Source organism: Hyaena hyaena, unplaced genomic scaffold (genome assembly GCF_003009895.1).
Source record: "Hyaena hyaena isolate Hyena2069 unplaced genomic scaffold, ASM300989v1 scaffold_445, whole genome shotgun sequence".
NCBI classification, from domain to species: domain Eukaryota; kingdom Metazoa; phylum Chordata; class Mammalia; order Carnivora; family Hyaenidae; genus Hyaena; species Hyaena hyaena.
The window spans coordinates 728,368-749,021 of NW_024081077.1; the positions used below are offsets into that span (position 1 = coordinate 728,368).

Sequence of the window (20,654 nt, forward strand, 5' to 3'; positions counted from 1 at the left end):
GGTAGGACCTAGGTCCCAAAGAATAAGAATAAAACAACAACAACAAAAGTATAAGATTTTTTTTCTTTCATGTTTGAGTAGCTCTGAACATGCTGTGAAGCCTGAAGATATGTGTGATGTTTCAAAAGTTTTGTGGCTTTGGGGAGGGAGCTTCTAGTAAAGGGACAAAAGTTGGGACACAGGGATACGTACTGGCTTCGCCAGAAAGTCAGAGAACATTGGAAAGGCCCCGAGGATGCCCAGGGGCAGGGTAGTAGGCAGTGATAGCATGCGTTGATTTATTCCTGAACCCATAAAAACACTCAGGGTACACTCAGAATAACTGGTGAGACATTGAGGGGAACACTTGGATTCATCAGCCACAAGGAAATTTGTATCGATAGCCTGTGACATTATTGAATTTCTGGTACGAGTTTTGAGTTTTGTTTGGCCCCCTGCTCTCACCAGATTGCACACCTTTGCATTTCTTTGTAGTATGCAAGAAACATTTACTGCCTGCCAGTGGTAAAATTATTTATAATTTTTTCACGCCTTTACTCGTCAATTGTGTCAATGCTGAAAAGTAAATCCTCACAAATACTTATTTTGTACACCCACTTTTTGCGAAAGAGTCAGTCTGGTACCTAGAGAGATACTCTGCAGATTTATATGTGCAGCTACCTCTAATTATTTATTTAAAAAAATGTTAGAAGAAATTTTGAGATGCAATAGACAAATGAATGTAAAATGTTTATGTGGATGAAATAAAAATCTTCCCATTGTTGACAAGTGGGGAGCAGTTCTGATGTTAAGGGAAAAACATTGCACAAGAAGACTTGGGGTTAATTCTTACCTCTGCTGTTTATTAAGTATGAAACTTGTACAGATCACTTGACATCTTTGAAACTCCAGTTTCCTCATGTATTAAATGGGCAGATTTGTCTTATGAGGTTGGGAGAGCAGAAGTCAAATAAGATTAAATAAGATTAAGTATGTAGAAAGTTGCCTTCCAGAAAAAAGTTTGTGATTAAATATGTATTTATTACTATAGATTTTTCAGTCAATTCATGCAATATGAATGTATTTACATGTTATACTGAGTTGTTACATGGATAACTAAGATGTTACAATATAAGTCTATCGAACACTTGAGGTAACAATATTCTTATTAATGTCCATATGATGATACTGTCTTAAGTTTTAAGCCAATTATAATGAGATCTGTAACTACTTCAGTAGCTAAGCTACTATGGATTATTTCCAGAACGAAATCACTTTATGTCAAGTTACTTTCTGGTCTGAATAACATTCTAATTAGTTCTTAGGTATAGAGTATGTATCATTCATCCTCATTTTGCAAATTATATGATAAAACTTTAAGTGTAACATTGGGAATTTATGTTATTTTTCTGCAGATGAGTAACAGGTTAAAATACCTGATGATTACATGCATGTATTATTTATTCATATTAGGAAGAATGCCTACTTAGAATTAAGCATTCATTTTATTTTTTAATTGTTTAATTTTTTTTTATTTCTGAGAGAGAGAAAGAGAGAGAGACCACGTGAGCAGGGGAGGGTCAGAGAGAGAGAGATAGAATCTGAAGCAGGCTCCAGGCTCTGAGCCAGCTGTCAGCACAGAGCCCGACGTGGGGCTCGAACCCATGAACCTTGAGATCATGACCTGAGCTGAAGTTGGACGTTTAACCGAAGTGAGCCACCCAGGCACCCCAAACAATTCATTTTAGATCATTTGCAGGTATCTTGTGTGAAGCAGCAGTTTATTATTATATTTTTATTAGATAAGTGAACATAGTTTTTTAGAAAACAATCTTTCCCCCTGGAAACCAATCCATTTGAAGTGATATGTGGGGTGTCCCATGATTGACAATTTTTAAAAATTTAATTGATGGAAATTTTGCAACTTCATTAAGTTTAAGGTCAGGTATAACTTAGAGATTAAATTATAAATACCAGCTTTATCTTCTTTTCCAAGAAATCTGAGTCATGTGTTCTAGTTATATTTGTTAAAAATATTGAAGTCTGTTAACAAATGCTTACTTGATATGAAACCACTATTAGCATTCCTTTTGGAATTGTCTTCCTTTCTTCATGTATTCATTTGCTTCTAAGAAGAACCAACACTAGTGTAAAATAAGATGATCACATTGCATCAAGGACTTCTGAAAAAAAAGGCTTGGAGACAGGAGATGGAAGTTTCAGCATGGTTAATGGCAGGAAACAGTATAGCTAGAAATACGTAAGGATTGTACAAATAAAACAAATCTAACTTTGATTCAGTGATCCTGAGATTATGTTTGGGATCTGTCATGAAAACATGTGACATTGCAAAGAAAATTGATATGAACAGACACTTCTCCAAAGAGGACATCCAGATGGCCAACAGACACATGAAACGATGCTCAGCATCCCTCCTCATCAGGGAAATACAAATCAAAACCACACTGAGATACCACCTCACGCCAGTCAGAGTGGCTAAAATGAGCACGTCAGAGAACTCTAGATGCTGGCGAGGATGTGGAGAAACGGGCACCCTCCTACACTGTTGGTGGGAATGTAAACTGGTACAGCCCCTCTGGAAAACAGTGTGGCTGTTCCTCAGGAAACTAACACTAGAACTCCCCTAGGACCCAGCAATAGCACTGCTAGGAATTTACCCAAGGGATACAGAAATGCTGATGCATAGGAGCACATGTACCCCAATGTTCATAGCAGCACTCTCCACAATAGCTAAAACATGGAAAGAGCCTAAGTGTCCATCAACAGACTAATGGATCAAGAAGATGTGGTTTAGCTATACCATGGAATACTACATGGCAATGAGAAACCATGAAATCTGGCCATGTGTAGCAACATGGATGGACCTTGAGGGTGTTATGCTGAGCGAAATAAGTCAGGCAGAGAAGGACAAATATCATATGTGTGCACGTATAGGAGGATTAGGAGGAACTTGACGCAGGACCAAGGGGGAGAAGAAGGGGGGAAATGGTGGGGGAAAGGGAGAGAGGCAAACCATGAGAGACTCTTGAATGCTGACAAAAACTGAGGACTGATGGATGTGGGGGGGAGGAGGGATGGGCATGGAGGAGGGCACTTGTTGGGATGAGCACTGAGTGTTATGTGGAAACTAATTTGACAATAAACTATTTGTAAAAAAAAAAAAAAAAAAAAAAGAAAATTGAAGTGATGTGGTCAAAGGAACAGGCATTGGAGTAAATGTTAGTTTCATTACCAACATTATGCATACAAATAGGAATAAGTTTTTAGAAGATAACACTAGCTGTGGGTTGCAGGAAGCATTAGGCATGAATTAAATGAACATGACAGAGAGATGAGAAATTTGAGATATGTGATGTAAAGGGGCTTGATTTGTTTGGGCAAATGACTATTCTAGAGCAAGAAGAGCCTCATGTGTTTGGACATTATGGTTCTAAGTTACATCTCTTATACATTGGTATGATATAAAAATAGATCCCTGAGATTTTTTAATTGTTTATTTATTTATTTTGAGAGAGGAGGGAGAGGGAAAGAGGGAATCGCAAGCAGGTTTCATCCATGATGCCAGCACAGAGCCCAAAGTGGGGATCGATTTCATGAATGAGATCATGACCGTAGCCGAAATCAAGCGTTGGGCTCTTAACTGACTGAACCACCAAGGTGCCCTGATCTCCGATATTTTGATAATACATAAGAGTATTTTCATTTTTACTTTTTATTCCATATTAACTTTCTTCCACATAATTGTTCTTTGAAATGGAGAATGTGCTCCCAAACAGATTTTTACAAGTTGTTCATATCCTTATATAAGAATGTGATGGTGAAAAAAATGAGACTGAAATTTCAGACTGTATGTTTGAGGATACTGAGTTGTTGTGAGGTCATACTTCCTAATCAACATTAAACATTAATTAAGGTTGTCAAATTTAACAATGCAGTTTAGGCAGTGATTTATGTATAAAGCGATTAGAAATTGGAGTCGTTCCATATCTTTCATGAAAGCACTGATGTAATGTTAGATTATCTGCCCATCTGAATGGGCATCAATTTGGATATTGTAATGACTGAAACCCTTGTTTTTTGGCAAAATAGATATATATTTGTTAAATTAGTTTTTCATATTTAAAAATACTAATCTGCCTTTTTGGAAAGAATGCTGTTCAACGTGATGAATTTTCAAATCCAACATGACAAGGCAGTCTTTCAAATGAGCCTGTCTGTTCCTTAATTTCAAGAAAGTTGGATTCAGCCAAAACAGCTACTAACTGGCCATGAATAAGCACAGACAAAAAGTGCAGAAGTAGAGACAGATGGAATCCCCATGGCTAAAGAGGTTAGGGACATGCTGGGGAGGAATTGGGGCTTCATCTGGGCCTTGAAGAGCAAATCCAATTTAGATTGGCAGAGGAGTAAGCACACAGAAAGAGCAAACATGTCTTGGAGTTTTTTCTGTAACAGGAGGTTTACAGCCAGGAGTGTTAGATCAAAATGCTGAGATAGGGACCAGATTGTGGAGGAACAATGGATTGGAGTGATTCTATTCAAGATTTGCAAACCACTAAGTTACAGCAGATGTTCCAGAACCTTCCCAACTTTAAACAAGTTCCTTGGCTATGAAAAGGGGGCAACTCTACAAGTGCTTCCTATGTCACAGAGTTGTGAGAATTAACACAGTGTGCAGAATCAAAGTGTTATAAAAATATTAAGTGATGGGGTGCCTGGGTGACTCAGAGGGTTCAGTGTCCAACTCTGGCTCAGGTCGTGATCTCACAGTTCATGAGTTTGAGCCCCACATTGGGCTCTCTGCTGTCAGCACAGAGCCCACTTCAGATCCTCTGCCCACCTTCCCTTTCCCCCATCCCCACTTGTCTCTGTCTCTCTCTCTCTCTCTCCCCCCCTCCCCTCTCCCCCTCTCCCCCTCCCCCTCTCTCTTCCTTCTCTCAAAATAAATAAAAAAAACTTTAAAAAATGTCAAGTGGTAGATCATATGTGGATAGCTATCGACCCTGCTGGGTTGCTGTATTCTGCCTGAGTAATTTTACTCTGCATCCCAGCTCAGTTTCCTCTTGTTTCCTGCAATGATTATTGTAAACCTTTGCCATTCCATGCAAAGTTTTGATTCTATCCCATTCTCTTATTCTCAACAGGTAACTTCTTTACCAACAAAACAGAAAACAGAAACTAACTTCCTCATCCTTCTCCCATTACATAGACCCACATGCTTCATGCCCACTTTTTCTTCCTTTTGCCTAGTCTCAGTGGAATGCATACCCTTTCTCCTAGGAGTGATGGGTCCATCTGAGTACTGATCTCATCTCTTCCTGGCTCCAGAGGAATCTTACTCCATCCAGTATCCCTTCAAACTCTGTTTTCAACTTCTGTTTGCTCCGTCCCATCAGCATTTAAATATGCTCATGGTCCTCCCTCAACCACACATGCTCTTCTAGCTTTGTTTTCTTGACCTTCTTCCCCTTTATATCTCATTTTCACTGTCTCTATTTCTTCATGTCAGACACTCTCCTTCACCTACTTCAGTCTAGTTTTTTTTTTTTTATCCCATCTCCCTTCCAAACTGCTTTCACCAAGGTCACTGATAACGTCTATGTTAAATTAGATATCCTTCAGCCTATATTTTGCATGACCTCTAGGCAATAATTAATTCTATTGGTCACTCTCAAATACATCTTTACCTCGTCTTAATGATACTACATCATATTGATCCGGGATCAGAGTTGCAAACAGCACAACCCACTCTGGAAGTTTAAGCAGAAAAGGAATATATTTAAGAATGTTAGGTGGCTCCCAATATATGTGGGAGGACAAGCTTAGATGATGTTCAAGACGATACATGTCAGACCTGAGTACATATCCCACTACCTCTGCCTCTTGGAGTCAACACCACTACTCACACAGGTATTGCATACTGTTCACCAATGACTTCCGGGCCTAGACTCCAGAATCTCAGCCACTGCTACCATCCTAAGTGCCAAATGCCTTCTCTACCCTGCTTGTCAGGTTTCAGAATCTTGCTTAGCCATGAGTTCTCTTCTAATTGAGGTTTTGCATGAGTGCCCTTGATGGGCAGTCCTAGGTTACAAGTCAATATACGAGCTGCCAAGTATGCTGAAATTTGAGTTGTGACCTCCATCTTGGGGAGATGGGGATTTCCTCAAGTATAGAAGGTATATTCAAGGATGATCACTGACCAACATTTCAACATTGGTCTACTTCCCATCCTCTTCTCGTTTGTCACTAACTCTTCAGCAAGCTTTTTCAGCTCCTTTCTTTACTTGCCCCTTAAATATTAAAGTTCCCCAGGCCTCCATCTTAGCTTTTTTCTCCTCATTCTGTACCCTCTTCATAGGTGATGTTGTCTGATACTATGGTTTTAATTACCTTCTCTGTGCTTGAGGTTCCCAGATCTTGACCTCTATCTTATCTTCTGATATATATATGGAGAAGTACTCAGTACTTCTCTCCATAGATAGATAGTTATGGAGATAGATATATGTATATATAAAGTCTTTTCTCTCCTGATATATATATATATATATATAATATATATATATGTAAATGTATATATATATATAATATACATGTATATATAATATATATGTAATACATATAATGTATATGTAAATGTATATATATATTTGTCTTTTCTGATATATATATATACACATATATCTATTTGTAAATGTGCATATATATGATCTCCATATCTCCACACTTTTTCCATATGCAACTAGAATATACTGTCCTAGACACAGGAAGTCAAACTACAAGTGGACTTCCTCCTAGCTTCCAGTTTTACTCTTCTTGAATTCATCCTCTCTCTACCTTGCAGTTAAAAAGATATTGCTTCGCAACTCATTTCATTCATTCACACACTTTAGAGGAGAAATACCCCCCCCCACACACACACACACAGACGTACACACACTTGTATATGTTTCCCTATATGGGCAGACATGTCTCTGGAAGGTTGCACAAGAAATTGGTAAAAGTGGTTATCTCTGAGATTGGGAGTGGGAGGTTGAGGCTATGGTTTGGACTTCACTTTAATTTTGCCCTCTGTTGTATCTTTGAAAGTTTATACTTGGTGTATATATGATGTATTAAAAAATTGATTTTAAAACTTCAGTAGATTCCCATCGATCACAGGATAAGGCCATATTATTTTGTGAGCTTTGGAAGATCTACACACAAAGTAGCTCCTGCTTAGTTCATTTGCCACACTTAATCAATATATCAAAATCTCTCACTTTTCAGAATTTGCACATAGTTCTTTTGTTTGAAATGTTCTCCTCTTTCTCATCTCTTTAGTCAGCTATACTTTTCCTTTACTACTCTGCTTAGATGTCACACCCTCCTGAAAGCTTTTCCTAACCTGTAAGATTTGGAGTCCTCACATTTTGTTCCAGATGGCACTATCCTTATAAAATTCCCTTAATATTTTTAAAAATTATTACTTGTCTCTCAGAAGGACCAGAGCTCTGCAAAGACAGATTCTATCTGTCTTCTTCAAGGCTATGCCATTGGTGTCCAAGTTAATACCGTGGGGCATAGTAGAATTCTATAAATATTACTTACATGGATAAGCTACTTATGCTTTTGTTTCCTCAACCCCTTAGTATTTCAGATGATCTCACCTTTCCCCACAGGTATAATTTTATGATCCACTCTCAACCCTGTCTCATATTTTCCAACTGCATGTCTCCAAGAATATCTATTTTAAATCAGGAATCCTGATGCTAGGAATAATGTACTCTATTAAAAGTAGCAAGAACAATGATACAGTGCTAGAGCTTTTATTCTTCTCGAAGAATGTACCATACAATTTACAATGAATAAATTAAAAAAGATGAATGAAGAAAATATATGGCTATTATTTTGAGATGTCAAAAAATGATATGTTTCAGTAGCATATGATAGATCTAGTTTTTAATACATAAAAGTTAATATTTGGTAAACAACTTGTTAATGCCACTGACTTTAAAATAGGATTGCATGCAATTCCTTTTAATGTTAGCCTATTTGTAAACGACATTTTAATTTATTCTTTACTGATTTTTCACCAAGAAGCCTACTTATACTTGCAAATTTTTTATTTTCAAAAATACTTTTCTCTTCCCAAATGTTACTCTGAAATCTCTTTCCAGAATTACATTTTTCAGAACTTAGCCTTTTTCCTGGTTTATGAATTAAGCCATTGATCTCTTTGCCAACTTTGCCAAGCCAGTTTTTTGCAGCTGGTGGGCTAAGATTTAGCAATAGCCCATACCAATGCATATTGGTCTTTAATGTGTGGAGTCCTTGCTGTTGAACTGCATGACTTCAAGATTTTATTGGCTGAGCAATAAAGCATTAGTGTTCATTAGCATGCTAATATAATCCTTTTTTACAGGGAGAAATTGAGATAGAATGCTGTAGCCTTAGAAATATACCATGCTTTTAAAGAATATGGCATCAGTGACACACAAAGCACGAGATGGGGAGGGTAGGTAGCCAGGTTGGGTGGCAAAAGCATCCAGGAGAGGGGACATTGTACCTGAGTGTCCATTGCTCCAAGATAGCCTGGAGACCACTCTGTAGGACAAAAGGAACATTAATGTGGGACCTGGGAAACAGTGTTCTCATTATGATTGCCGCTCATTAACCATGTAAACTTGTGCTAGAAGGATCTTCCAAAAACCCAGATCTGATTCAGTTAACTCTTTCCTAAAATCTTTCCCATGTCATATAGGATGGAGTTCAGATTTAAAAAAAATAAAAACCTTTTTAAATATTTATTCATTTTTGAGAGAGAGAAACAGACAGAGTGTAAGTCGGGGAGAGGCAGAGAGAGAGAGGGAGACACAGAATTGGAAGCAGGCTCCAGGCTCTGGGCTGTCAGCACAGGGTCCAATGCAGGGCTTGAACCCATGAACCGTGAGATCATGACCTAAGCCAAAGTCTGACAGTTAACCTACTGAATCACCCAGGCGTCCCTAGAGTTCAGTTTTTTTAATGTGCCTCATGAAAGTTTCACGATCTGATTCCTGCCACCTTCTTAATTTGTCTTTGACATTTCTGTTTCTCCATTTCGTTAATTGTAAATGACTGTCGTTAGGTTAGATGGTTTCCCTAGTACCTTTCAGGTCTAACAATCTGTGATTCTGAATAATTACAAAGTCAGCCTCAGCTTTCAGATAGGATAAAAGGGAATGTATAAATTTATAAATTACTGTTTCTAAAATAGATCAACTTGAATTATCCTGGGGCAAGAGAGGTTGTTCAAGTATAAGAAACAGGGTTTATTTATGCTTTTTAAGTTTGTTGGCGTATGACTGTGTATCCTACAAAATCCTGGAGAATCAGATTCTTCACTGCAACCATATAAATCGTGTTCTCTTTGTTAGAATTGTAAAGTATGCAGGCTGGTAATGACTTGGAAACCTCTAGCCTTTTTTTTTTTCTTTTTCTTTTTCTTTTTTTTTTAATGATGAAATTAAGGTCCAGAGAGATGAAATGCCTGTAGGTTTATAATGGAGCCAAAGACTGAATCCAGTCTTCTTTATTCCTCCTGCAGCACTCTTCTACCATGCAAGACTATATTTTACCACAGTAGCTTAAGTCCACTGTTCATACAAAAGCTTATATCCAACTAAACTCCTGGGCAACATACTAGAAAGAAAGAATCCGCTCTGCCAAGTTGAGGTCCAGGTCAAACCACTGTGAATTAGCACACTTATGTTTTATCCTTCCAGATGAAAAGCCTTGAGAGGATTCATTGATTCATCTAACACATTTTTAGTACGGGCCAGCCATTGTTCTAGAACAAGGTCTCTACCCTCCTGAGTCTTATATTTCAATGGAAATAGACAACAGACATACCGACAAATAACTTACTAGGATACTTTCAGACCCTGATAAGTAATGTGGAGAAACTGGGGCTTGGGAGGTTACTTTAATTTAGTGAACTTTTCCTTACCTTGATTGTACCTCTCTTTTCAGTGCCATAATTGCTTCATCTTACCAACTCTTGTGAGATTTATTTTTATTTTTTTAATGTTTATTTTATTTTTGAGACAGAGAGAGAGAGGGAGAGAGGGAGGATCTGAAGCAGGTTCTGTGATGACGACAGAGAGCCCAGTGTAGGGCTCTAATTCACAAACCATGAGATCATGACCTGAGCTAAGTTGGAGGCTTAACTGATTTAGCCACCCAGGCACCCCAATGAGATTTATTTTTCTATGCCACTTCCCTACTCCCTTCCTTCCAAATGCTTTCATATTTCCATATCACAGCAAGGAAGATACCTTTCTCATATTTGTTGGATATTTAAGTGCATTCCTGTTCTGTCTCCTATGCCATAGCTGTATTTCTGTTTTATTTCCTGCATAAACTCCAACCGAATGAAATACTCATTGTTCTTAAATGTTTCATGTCTTTGCTGCCTGTGTTGCTGGCACTGTACTTGAATCTCTACAATACCCCTGCTCATCTTTGAGATCTCTGTTTGATGGTGGCAGCTCTCTCCAACTTTGTGCACGTCCATCACGTTAAGCCCACTTCTTCAAAACCTACATCACGCTCTGCCACACCAGCTGGCACATTGTCCCTGGTTACCCAGTCTCTTAGCCACCAACTTTCCTCCAAATACCAGTCCTGGTAGCAAATGCATTCTTCCTTCTCTTCCCTTTTCTTTTCTCTTTTCTCTTTTCTGGCACTTGGCATATAGGATCTCATGCTGTTATTCATGAGGTATCCAGGCATCTTATATTCATTATCAGCTCCTCAAGTCGGGGGAGGGAAGAGTTATAAAATTATTTATATGACCAAATGTAAATTCTCAAATGTGTTCTGCATTAAGTGCTCAAAACAAAAACACGGTGTTAAAAAAGTTGGTTGCTATTTAGACATGGTACAATTCCATTATATACTTGTTGAATTAATGAATGAAAATATATTTTTTAATTTTTTAATGTTTTATTTATTTTTGAGACAGTGTGAGCAGGCGAGGGTCAGAGAGAGGGAGACGCAGAATCAGAAGCAGGCTCCAGGCTCTGAGCTTGCTATCAGTACAGAGCCCAATGCAGGGCTCGAACCCACCAACCATGAGATCATGACCTGAGCCAAAGTCGGACACTTTACCGACTGAGCCACCCAGGTGCCCCTAATGATTGAAAATCTTAAAAACATGACTAGATATTCAGAACCTGTAATTTCCTCATGTATATGGTAAATTTTAAGGAGGGAGATGGAGGAAGAATAGTGATATAATGGTACTGAGATTTATTTGACCGTGCAGTATTCTCTGTTTCGAGGAACCATGAACCTCTCTTAGAGATATTGCTCTCTAAAGTACAGGCTTCAAACATAGAAGGCACCCACCTGGATGATGATGATGATGATGGTGGTGATAGTACATAGAAGGGTTATAAGTCCTCTAGAGGCAGGACCTATGCTTAACTCCCTTTGTGCTAAGTTTTGGAAGCACTGTTAAAAACCACATGGTCCAGGGGTCCCTGAGTGGCTCAGTCAGTTAAGCGTCTGACTTCTGCTCACGTCATGATCTCACAGTTTATGACTTCAAGCCCTGAATCAGGCTCTGTGCTGACAGCTCAGAGCCTGAAGCCTGCTTCAGATTCTCTCTCCCTCCCTCCTTCCCTCTCTCTCTCTCTGTTCCTCCCCCACTCATGCTCTGTCTCTCAAAAATAAATAAAACCATTAAAAAAATTTTTTTAAAAGCCACAGGGTCCAGCAGTGTGCCCTTTGCGTGGGCCTGTACATGTCCAGCCCATGCTGCAGTGCTTCTTCTTGGCAGGAGCTACCTTCTGTGGTAGCACTTTCCAACTTTGTGCAGTTCTCTGCTTAGTAGAAAGTTATATTGCAGCAAACTCCATCCCCGGTACTATCCACCTGTGGTAGTTCTACTCTTCAAGGTCATCACTATGACTGAAAATCCAGTCAAGTGACTTGAGCATAGAAAACATTGAATTAAATGTGTAGAGAATTGACCTGAATTTGTGAGAATTTGACATTAAGTTTTTGAGTTGGGATTTCAAATGAAAATATACCCGGGACCAAGTTTGAACATGATTTTCCACCAGATCACTTTTTAGTCGTGCTGTTTTTGGGCCTGTGAGTATTTGAACATATAAGTAGAAATGACATTTATGTAGCTTTGTGGTTTTAAATGTGGCTGTTTGGGGAGTTCCTTTTCTGGAGCTAGGGCATAAGAAATTCAAAAAGGCAACTGACAGTTGGGTATACACTGTTGCAATTATATTTTTTGGTATTATACTTTTTTTTTCCCCCTTCACAATACTGCTCCTGACACTTCGTATCTCTGGGTCATGAATTCAGCATTTCTTTGTGATCCAAACCATTCAAGTTCCTAAAAGGCTTCATGCTAAATAGGTTCCTCCATTTGTTTTATGACCCCACATTGTATTTTCTCTGATCACATGATAGCTTCACAGGAAACATCTACAAAAGAAAATGGGACCAATGAATGTCTCCCAACAGTCTGTATTTGTAGACCCACCAACAAACAATTTGTAGAGACAATATTTAGGCAAAATATCCCTATTTATCTTTAAACCAAATTATCCAATAGTTTTGGCTATAAATAGGACCCATTAACAGAAATCACCGTGTCTCTTTTCTGTGTCTCCTCCCTTAGGACTTTAATACTCTTGACATTTTTATTCCTTACATACTCCTGGGAGGGATCTGGGGTGCTTTGTGTACTTATGAGTTTGATTTGCCACTCTTGGTGGCTGCTCCTGCTGAGGTGGGCTTCCCCCTCAGGTGTACAGTTTGGAGAAAAAAAGGGCAGTGTCTTCAGTAATTAATACTTGCTCCAGCTGGGACTCAGCCCTATTCTAGGCCCTGAAGCTACATCCTTGACTCTTCCAGGAAATAAGGTCTCTCACTAGGAACTAGTCTTGTTTTGAGGAAATGCCACAGTGTCCTCAATAATACTCCCCTCTGATAACCAAGATGTCTTCACTGTGTTGTGTTCATTATTCTTGGCTCTTTCCTCCCCAAAGATAAATTCTTTACACCTGTGTGCACATGAACTTCTTCATGGCCATCCCTCCCGGTCACAAGCTTAAGCCCAGGGGACTCCTGCAGTGGCTTTCAGTCACTTCCACTTCTGTGCAGCACTCTCAGAGGAGTGGGGTTAAAGACCATTGATCCCGCTGAGCACATTAGTAATCCCATGTGATCCCTATTATTATCTTAAGACCCTGGAAGCAAATGAGTTTTCATCATATTCCCCCAGGGTGCCTGTAGTTTGATTTTTAGGCTGTAATTGAATGTGATACTTGCCTTGCAGACTAGTGCAAACATTTAGAAGTAGCATGATATCATGAGAAGAGTATTGTACTAGGAGTCAGATAATCTGAGATCTATTCTTTTTTAAAAAAATGTTTATTTTAGGAGAGAGAGAGAGAGAGAGAGAGAGAGGGAGAGAGAGAGTCTCAAGCAGGTTCCCTGATGTCAGCACAAAGCTTAACTTGGGGTTCTGTCCCACAAACCATGAGATCAGGACCTGAGCCAAAATCAAGAGTTGGTGTCCTAGGTGACTGAGCTACCCAGATGCCCATGAGATCTGTTCTTAGATCTTCCTTAAACTAGCCTTGAAGCATTTATTCATTCTGCAGCACTTATTGACCCTGTAATATCCTAAACACCCTATAAGGTACTGTGAATACAAAAATGAATTACATACTTAGTGATTCTTAACCCTGCTTATGCATTAGATCAGGGGTCATCAAACTGTGGCCTGCAGGCCAAATCTGATGGAACTTCTGTTTTTGTAAATAACATTTATTGAAATATTGCCAGGCTCACTTATTTACATTTGCCTGTGGTTGCTTTCATGCTGGAACAATAGATTTAAATTTACAACAGAGATCCTGTAAGTCCCTAAGCCTAAAATGTTTACTATATAGGTCTTTACTGAAAATTTTTGCTGATCCCTGCATTAGACTTATCCTGGAGAAGATTTAAAAAAGAAATCATTGCCCGTGTTCCACCACAGATAGTTAAATCAGATTTGGAGTGGGGGTTTGGGAGTTGGCCCCAGAACCAATGTTTTTAAGAAAGCATCGCAGATGAATACAATGTGTGCTAGAGTTAAGAGACACAACTAGATGAGTTGTACCCTGGAGGAGTATATAAGGCTTACTAGAGAGAAAAGGTTTGTGAAACTTAATAAAGGCACAATGGATGAATCTCCAATGGAAACACAAATTTCCAAGAGAGCACTGCATAGGGAGCATTTTACTTATGAGGGAAGTTTTCACAGAGCGTCATTTAAACAGATTCTTGAAGGACAATCCCCTGGTGGGCAAGATCCACTAAGGGTGCTAATAGGGAAGGAAGGAATAGAGAGAACAGCATGTACAGAGGTAGGTAGATATGAGACAGTATGGTCCATTTGAGGAATGATCAGAAGTTCAGTGTGGCCAGAACACTGAGAGGGAAGAAAGGAGCGGGTCATAATCTATAAAACTGAAAAAGTAAGGGCCAGAACTGAAAGAACTTTTTATGCTAAGAGGTTTGTAATGGATTGTGTTAATTTTCATGTAGTAGTTGAGTAGAAAATTGAGTCTTTCTAGACCTCTGTTTTCCCATCTGTAGAATAAGTAGTTGGCTTAGATGATTGCCAAGATCCCGTTACCTCTAAAATACAACTTTCTGAGATTTCATCAGTTACTTCTTTTGATACTCTCAGGACTGGGTTATATGAATAGCATGACTTCTGGAGTAGTAAGTCACCTGACTATCTCCTGTAATTGATCCATTTCTCTCAAGAGTACAAATGAGAGCATTGCTACTTTGAGGACTCACCACAAGGATGAGAGAGCAGACTTCTGGAGGAGAAATATCATGTGTGGACCAATGCATTAAGGCCCTTCATAAAGAGTATTTCCTAATGATAAAATATTTGTAAAATAGTTTATGTTCCATGCAGAGAGGTGCTATAAAATGGGGAGAGTCTTATTGTACAAATTCACATTCTTCCCAGTGTCTGTTATGGCTTACCATGTCTTTATACTCAAAACTTGGTGTGTGAATTTCTGTGGAAGTTCTTCAAGATGATATCTTATTACTACTTTCCAGTTTCTCATTTATATCAGGTCTCTGCATTGTAATTTCACCTCTGTTCAGACACTTACTGGGATAGCTATATCTCTACTTCTATCTCTAATAAAATATGTGTTATTGGTTTCATGTCTTTACATGAAGTTATCTAAGTTCTGGTTTATGTAAATATTTACCTCTTAGGGCCTCCCCAAATATACAGAATAGTCAGTAAATCAAAAAATAATATATGGTAGGCTCAGTGTTTGAAGATTCCAAGACTCCAAGGTAGCAAACTTGTATTTCCTGATTCATTTTATCAGAAGTAGAAGGTTGCACTAAAATTTTCTAGCTATATTTAGAATGTTGCAAGTTGAAATATATAGACATCTTTGAAATTCCAGCAAGACCTATTGGAAAAAAAATGTTGACGATTTCTGTCATTTGACCATCAAGCATTCCTATTAAAGGAGATATTTTGAATGTTTTTAAAAAATGCTTTTCAGTTGGAAACTATTGCCCTCTACAAAGAAAACTGTAGAGAAGCTCTAGAACATTGGCCACTGTTGACCTCTTTGCCCTACTTCTTCTTCACAGACATTGATGAGTGTGCTGAAGGGCGCCATTACTGCCGTGAGAACACAATGTGTGTTAACACCCCGGGTTCTTTCATGTGCATCTGCAGAACTGGATACATCAGAATTGATGATTATTCATGTACAGGTAAACAATAACTGTTTATGAAATACAATCTTCCTATTCCTTAAATTTACTTTTAAAGCTTCCTTTTAACTCTAATTTTTGGAGAAGGATGCCATAAATACTCCATTACAACAAAACAAGTCACAAGGAAAAGCATGTCTCCTTGATTTGGTAGTTAATTCTGAACCTGCTTTAAGGAAAGGGATACCTACTTGCCCTGGGTAAGTTTTATACTCCCTGTTAGGAGAGTACAGAAACACTAGAGAACCAAATTAATATTATGCTAATTTTAAACTTAAACAGTTTTATACTCAAGACTTGTGTGAATCCAATGGCAAATCTGAGAAACAATCCTTAAATAATATTTCCTTTATATGGCAATAGATTTTTGCATAGAGGAAGGATAACATAAATAATGTGATGTTTTCAGAAATAGATTCTTGCAGTGCTAGAAAATGGGAATATTAAAGAGAATTGAGCTCCTTCTTGCCTCTGGGAAATGCAGCTGAGTGCATCAAAGAAGTTTTGCTTATGTTTGTTTTATGAACTATCACTCCCTTCAGTACCATCCAAAGTCCTGTTCATGGATATTTTGAGTGTAGTCATGTTTAAAGTTGGTCCTGGAACATGACAGCCTATTCACTTCATATTCTATGAGTCTTACCTGTAGAATATGAAAGACAGTGATGCTAGAAGAGTAGCTTAAACACTATGGGGTGTCAGGAATTGTGGGTGTGAAATAGACATTTCTTTGGATTTCTGTTTAATACAAGAATCTTAAAAATAAATAAATTTTAGAAAAACCTATGCAATCATAAAATTGGAGAGTACTTAAAATAGTATTCTTGTCACTTTTTATTGTACCTGTCACTTTCTACTCTATCTCCAACTTTATAATTTTTGTCAGATGGATGTACAAATAATACTTCAAGGTTTCCAGGGAAAGAGAGTATACCACGCTAGTAACTATGAATCTATAATAAAAGTGTCATCTTATGCCTCTGTGTTAGCGAACACTCTTCTAAGTTTTCATTATAGTGAACACAGTGCGTACTACTTGATATCTTGTTTATCAAGATAGAGGTCCTTCCTCTAAATTCAAATACAGTATTTTTATAAAAACAAAATGTTGCATGTAAAATATAATGAGAAGTGACCTCCCAATCTATGGAGAATAACCAAAGATATTTTGAAGGTAGAATATATATTGCATGTAGAGTTGAAATAATGAGTTGATTGATTGTAAAGTCTTGCTTTTTTTCAGTTTATTCTAAATATTTCCACATTATGGGACCAATTCTGTACTTCTTCATTAGACAGAATTTAATCATACCAAGTGGCAGAGTTTCTTGAATGAGGACTGTGGAGATCTTTTCTTTTTTTAAATTTTTTTTATTTAAAAAAAAATTTTTTTTGATGTTTTATTTATTTCTAGGAGAGAGAAAGAGAGACAGCGTGAGCAGGGGAGGGTCAGAGAGAGAGGGAGTCACAGACTGAAACAGGCTCCAGGCTCTGAGCTGGCAGCACAGAGCCCGATGCGGGGCTCGAACCCACGAACCGCGAGATCATGACCTAAGCGAAAGTCGGACGCTTAACGGACTAAGCCACCCAGGCGCCCCTGTGGAGATCTTTTCAACATAAAAAACATAAATAACAAATCTCAGTAAATATATGGAGAATAAAATACACAGTTTGCTGAATGATTGGTAATATCAGTAAGTCTGAGTTCCAATGTGATTGTTAACCACAACAACAACCAAAATCTTAGTAAAACTACTGCATCACAGAGTATTTCAAAATGTGCTCATTTAAAAACAAAAATGAGAGCGAGAAGTTTTCAAGGAGTCTGCTGATTCCCTGTCATGAGAGACTTAAAACTTTGTACATTTTTATACTTCCTAGTGATTCTTTTTGTTTTTCTTACATTCTTAAAAAGTGTTCAAGACTGCAAGTAAGAATACATGACACATAATTTGGCCTCCTGTTGAATGAGGAGTGTTTCTTCAGGGCAGAGTATTTTCAAGAGCTTCATTTCCATTCCAAGCAGATCTGTTGGCTGTAAATCCAAGGAATGGTTGAGCTCTCATGCCTTCCAGAGAATCTTCTGTTTTGGCCTTACCTCTCCTAGTGTATTTTCCTTCCAAATAAAATCCCGCAAATTACTATTTGTTTTTGACTACTTAGGGAGAATTTTCCATTAAGATTTCAAAATATCTAATGATATAAATAAAGTATCCCATTGTAGGAATGCCAATGAAGGTCAAGATCATTTTAAGAAAAGCTGTTCAGGCCATGATGTTTATGCCTAAAGAACCAGAGCCAAGAATTTCAAGATCTGGCAGGTGATGGACTGCATTTCCTTAATGATGCCTTAGCATTTCCAGCTAGCACCCGTATGTTTATGCTTCCACTTAAAGAAAGATTTCTTGCCCTTAGATTTTCTATTTATTATGGTCAGGTCTACAAATTTGAGAATTTACATCCGTATGTAAAAGTTGGAATTCCTAGGGAATATGAGTTTTTTTTTTATAGTCCAAAGTGAGGTGATCGTTGGCAAAATTTTTTATTTTAGACCATTCAGGGTCAGCACACATTCAGGATTCCTGTAAAGGAAAGGAATGTCTAATTTCTCCCCCTTTGACTCTTTCCCTCCACACTTTAACTGGAGCATCTATACAAAAGTCTCAAAGAAATGACTCCTCTGATGGGGATTTGCCTTGTAACTGAAGGTATCTAGGCTGTACCTTTTCAAGAGCTCCCATAAGACCAGAGTGCAACTTTATATTTCTGATGAAGACTGGGATTTATTTTCCATGAATTTAGATACAGACATCCACATGCCTGCATTAGTAGGTCTTCCAGAATAAATGTCAAGACAATATTGCAAAGCCTGAAGTTTGTGGCTGAGCTCCTGGAGTTCTGAATTTCTTTTGCTTCGGTATGCTTGCCTCTCCTCCCTGTTGAACAGCCCCACCCCCACCCCCTGCAATAACATAACTGACATTCTCAGCACTAAGCTCAGCAGACTCTCAAAGTTTCTTGCCCATCTGAAAATTATTCATTCTAATTTAAAGAAGAATCTAAGTGCGGTACATGGTTACTTTATAGCCAGGAGCTTTGATCAATAAAAGACGCCTTTTTTGCTTTTATAACCCTGTTGCTCTCACATAGAAATTATGTATGCTACAGGGTCATTACCTTACATAGCTGGTAGAATTGCATACTTTATTTTTTCTTTCAGTTTCAGAAAATTTGAATTATATTTTCCCCATGATCACAAAATTTAGGAGAGGGGGGCACCTGGGTGGCCCAGTCAGTTGAGTGTCCAACTTCGGCTTGGGTCATAAACTCACAGTTTGAGAGTTTGAGCCCCACATTGGGCTCACTGCTGTCAGCAGTCAGAGGACTTCAGATCCTCTGTCCCCCTCTCTCTTTGCCCCTCCCCCACTCATGCTCTCTCTCTCTCTGAAAAATACATAAATCATTAAAAAAATAAATTAATTAAAATTTGGGAGATGGAGTCCCAATGTGAGAAAACTGAAGCTGAGAGATTAATTGCCTTGCCCATGGTCACACAGTTAGTGAGAGTCAAAAGGGGGACCAGAAGATAAACCACCTTATTAGTTCTCATATTATTCACCATTTGTTAAATTCGCAGCCATATAAAAATAAATAACAGGAAAGATTCATATTTTATGTAGAAATACATTATTAGTTTATTTTTTATTAAAAATTTTTTAATGTTTATTTTTGAGAGAGATAGAGACAGATGACAGACGGCATGAAGAGAGAAGGGGCAGAGAGAGAGGGAGACACAGAATCCAAAGCAGGCTCTAGGCTCTGAGCTGTCAGCACAGAGCCCGATGTGAGGCTCAAACCCATGAACTGTGAGATTATGACCTGAGTCAGGGTCTGACGCTTAACTAACTGAGCCACCCAGGAGTCCCATGTTATTTAGTTTATAATGTTAAGTAACTAAACTGCCTTTCCTATAGATTTTTTTCAGTTCATTAGCTTCGATTCCAAGAGGAATTTTCCCCCTACTCATCTTATAATAATAATCCTGAACAAGAAGTCAGAGGAAGGAATATAAATCAGCGTTTTCTGGGCCTCTGACTTTATTATACCGTTGTGCTAATGATTCGGTTGCACAAATGCTGTAGCAGTTTAATATAAGTGTCCTTCCAGAAAGGGTGCTCTATATTTATTTTTCTAATTAATGCTTCATAATCTCTTTCCTTCTCACATATTTTCCTATTCTCATAGAGGAAAGAATGGGAATACCTACAAGGAAAGAAGGAAAATGAAAAAGAAGGAAAGAAAGAGGGGAGGGCAGGGAGGGAGGGAGGGAAGGATATAGGAAGAGAGGAATAGAGAAGAGAGAAGACAAAGGAAAGGGGAGAGAAGAGAAGGAAAAGGGTTTGGTTCACATGAGCCAAGATGTTAGAAGCCCGCTTTTCAGTATCTCTGATTGCAAACATAACTTAATTATTATGCATAACAAAGTTTCTTGGTTACTGATATGGACTAATGGCTTTCTTGGTTCACTCATATAACTATTAGTTGGATTGGGCAAGTCTTTTTGTATTTTACTGGACATCCCTTCCTGGAACTGGTCTTGTGTAATGGGCAAAGAGCAAAATCTCTCTGGAAACAAAGATGGGATCCAAGAACTGTGGAATTGTTAAAGGACAAACATTCTGAGAAGGCATTCATTTCGGATCTTTCTGCTAGGTCTCTGTGCTCTGCTTATTACAATTAAAAAATGGAATTCTGATTCTTTTTTTTTGTGTGTGTTGATGAGCTTGTAATCTTCCCCGTGTTATGCAGTTCTTTAGAGTGGGAACAGGAAATTGGGAAAGACAGACTGG

The 20,654-nt window shown here is 38.2% G+C and overlaps 1 protein-coding gene across 1 annotated transcript in view; it reads left to right on the forward strand.

Annotated features, from left to right (window-relative positions):
• NELL2 (neural EGFL like 2) overlaps positions 1–20,654 on the forward strand; it is a 340,664-nt gene that overhangs the window by 173,022 nt on the left and 146,988 nt on the right. The window contains exon 13 of the mRNA XM_039253298.1: positions 15,679–15,804. Within this exon, the coding sequence (XP_039109229.1) occupies positions 15,679–15,804 (126 nt within the window). The remainder of the gene's footprint in view (positions 1–15,678; positions 15,805–20,654) is intronic.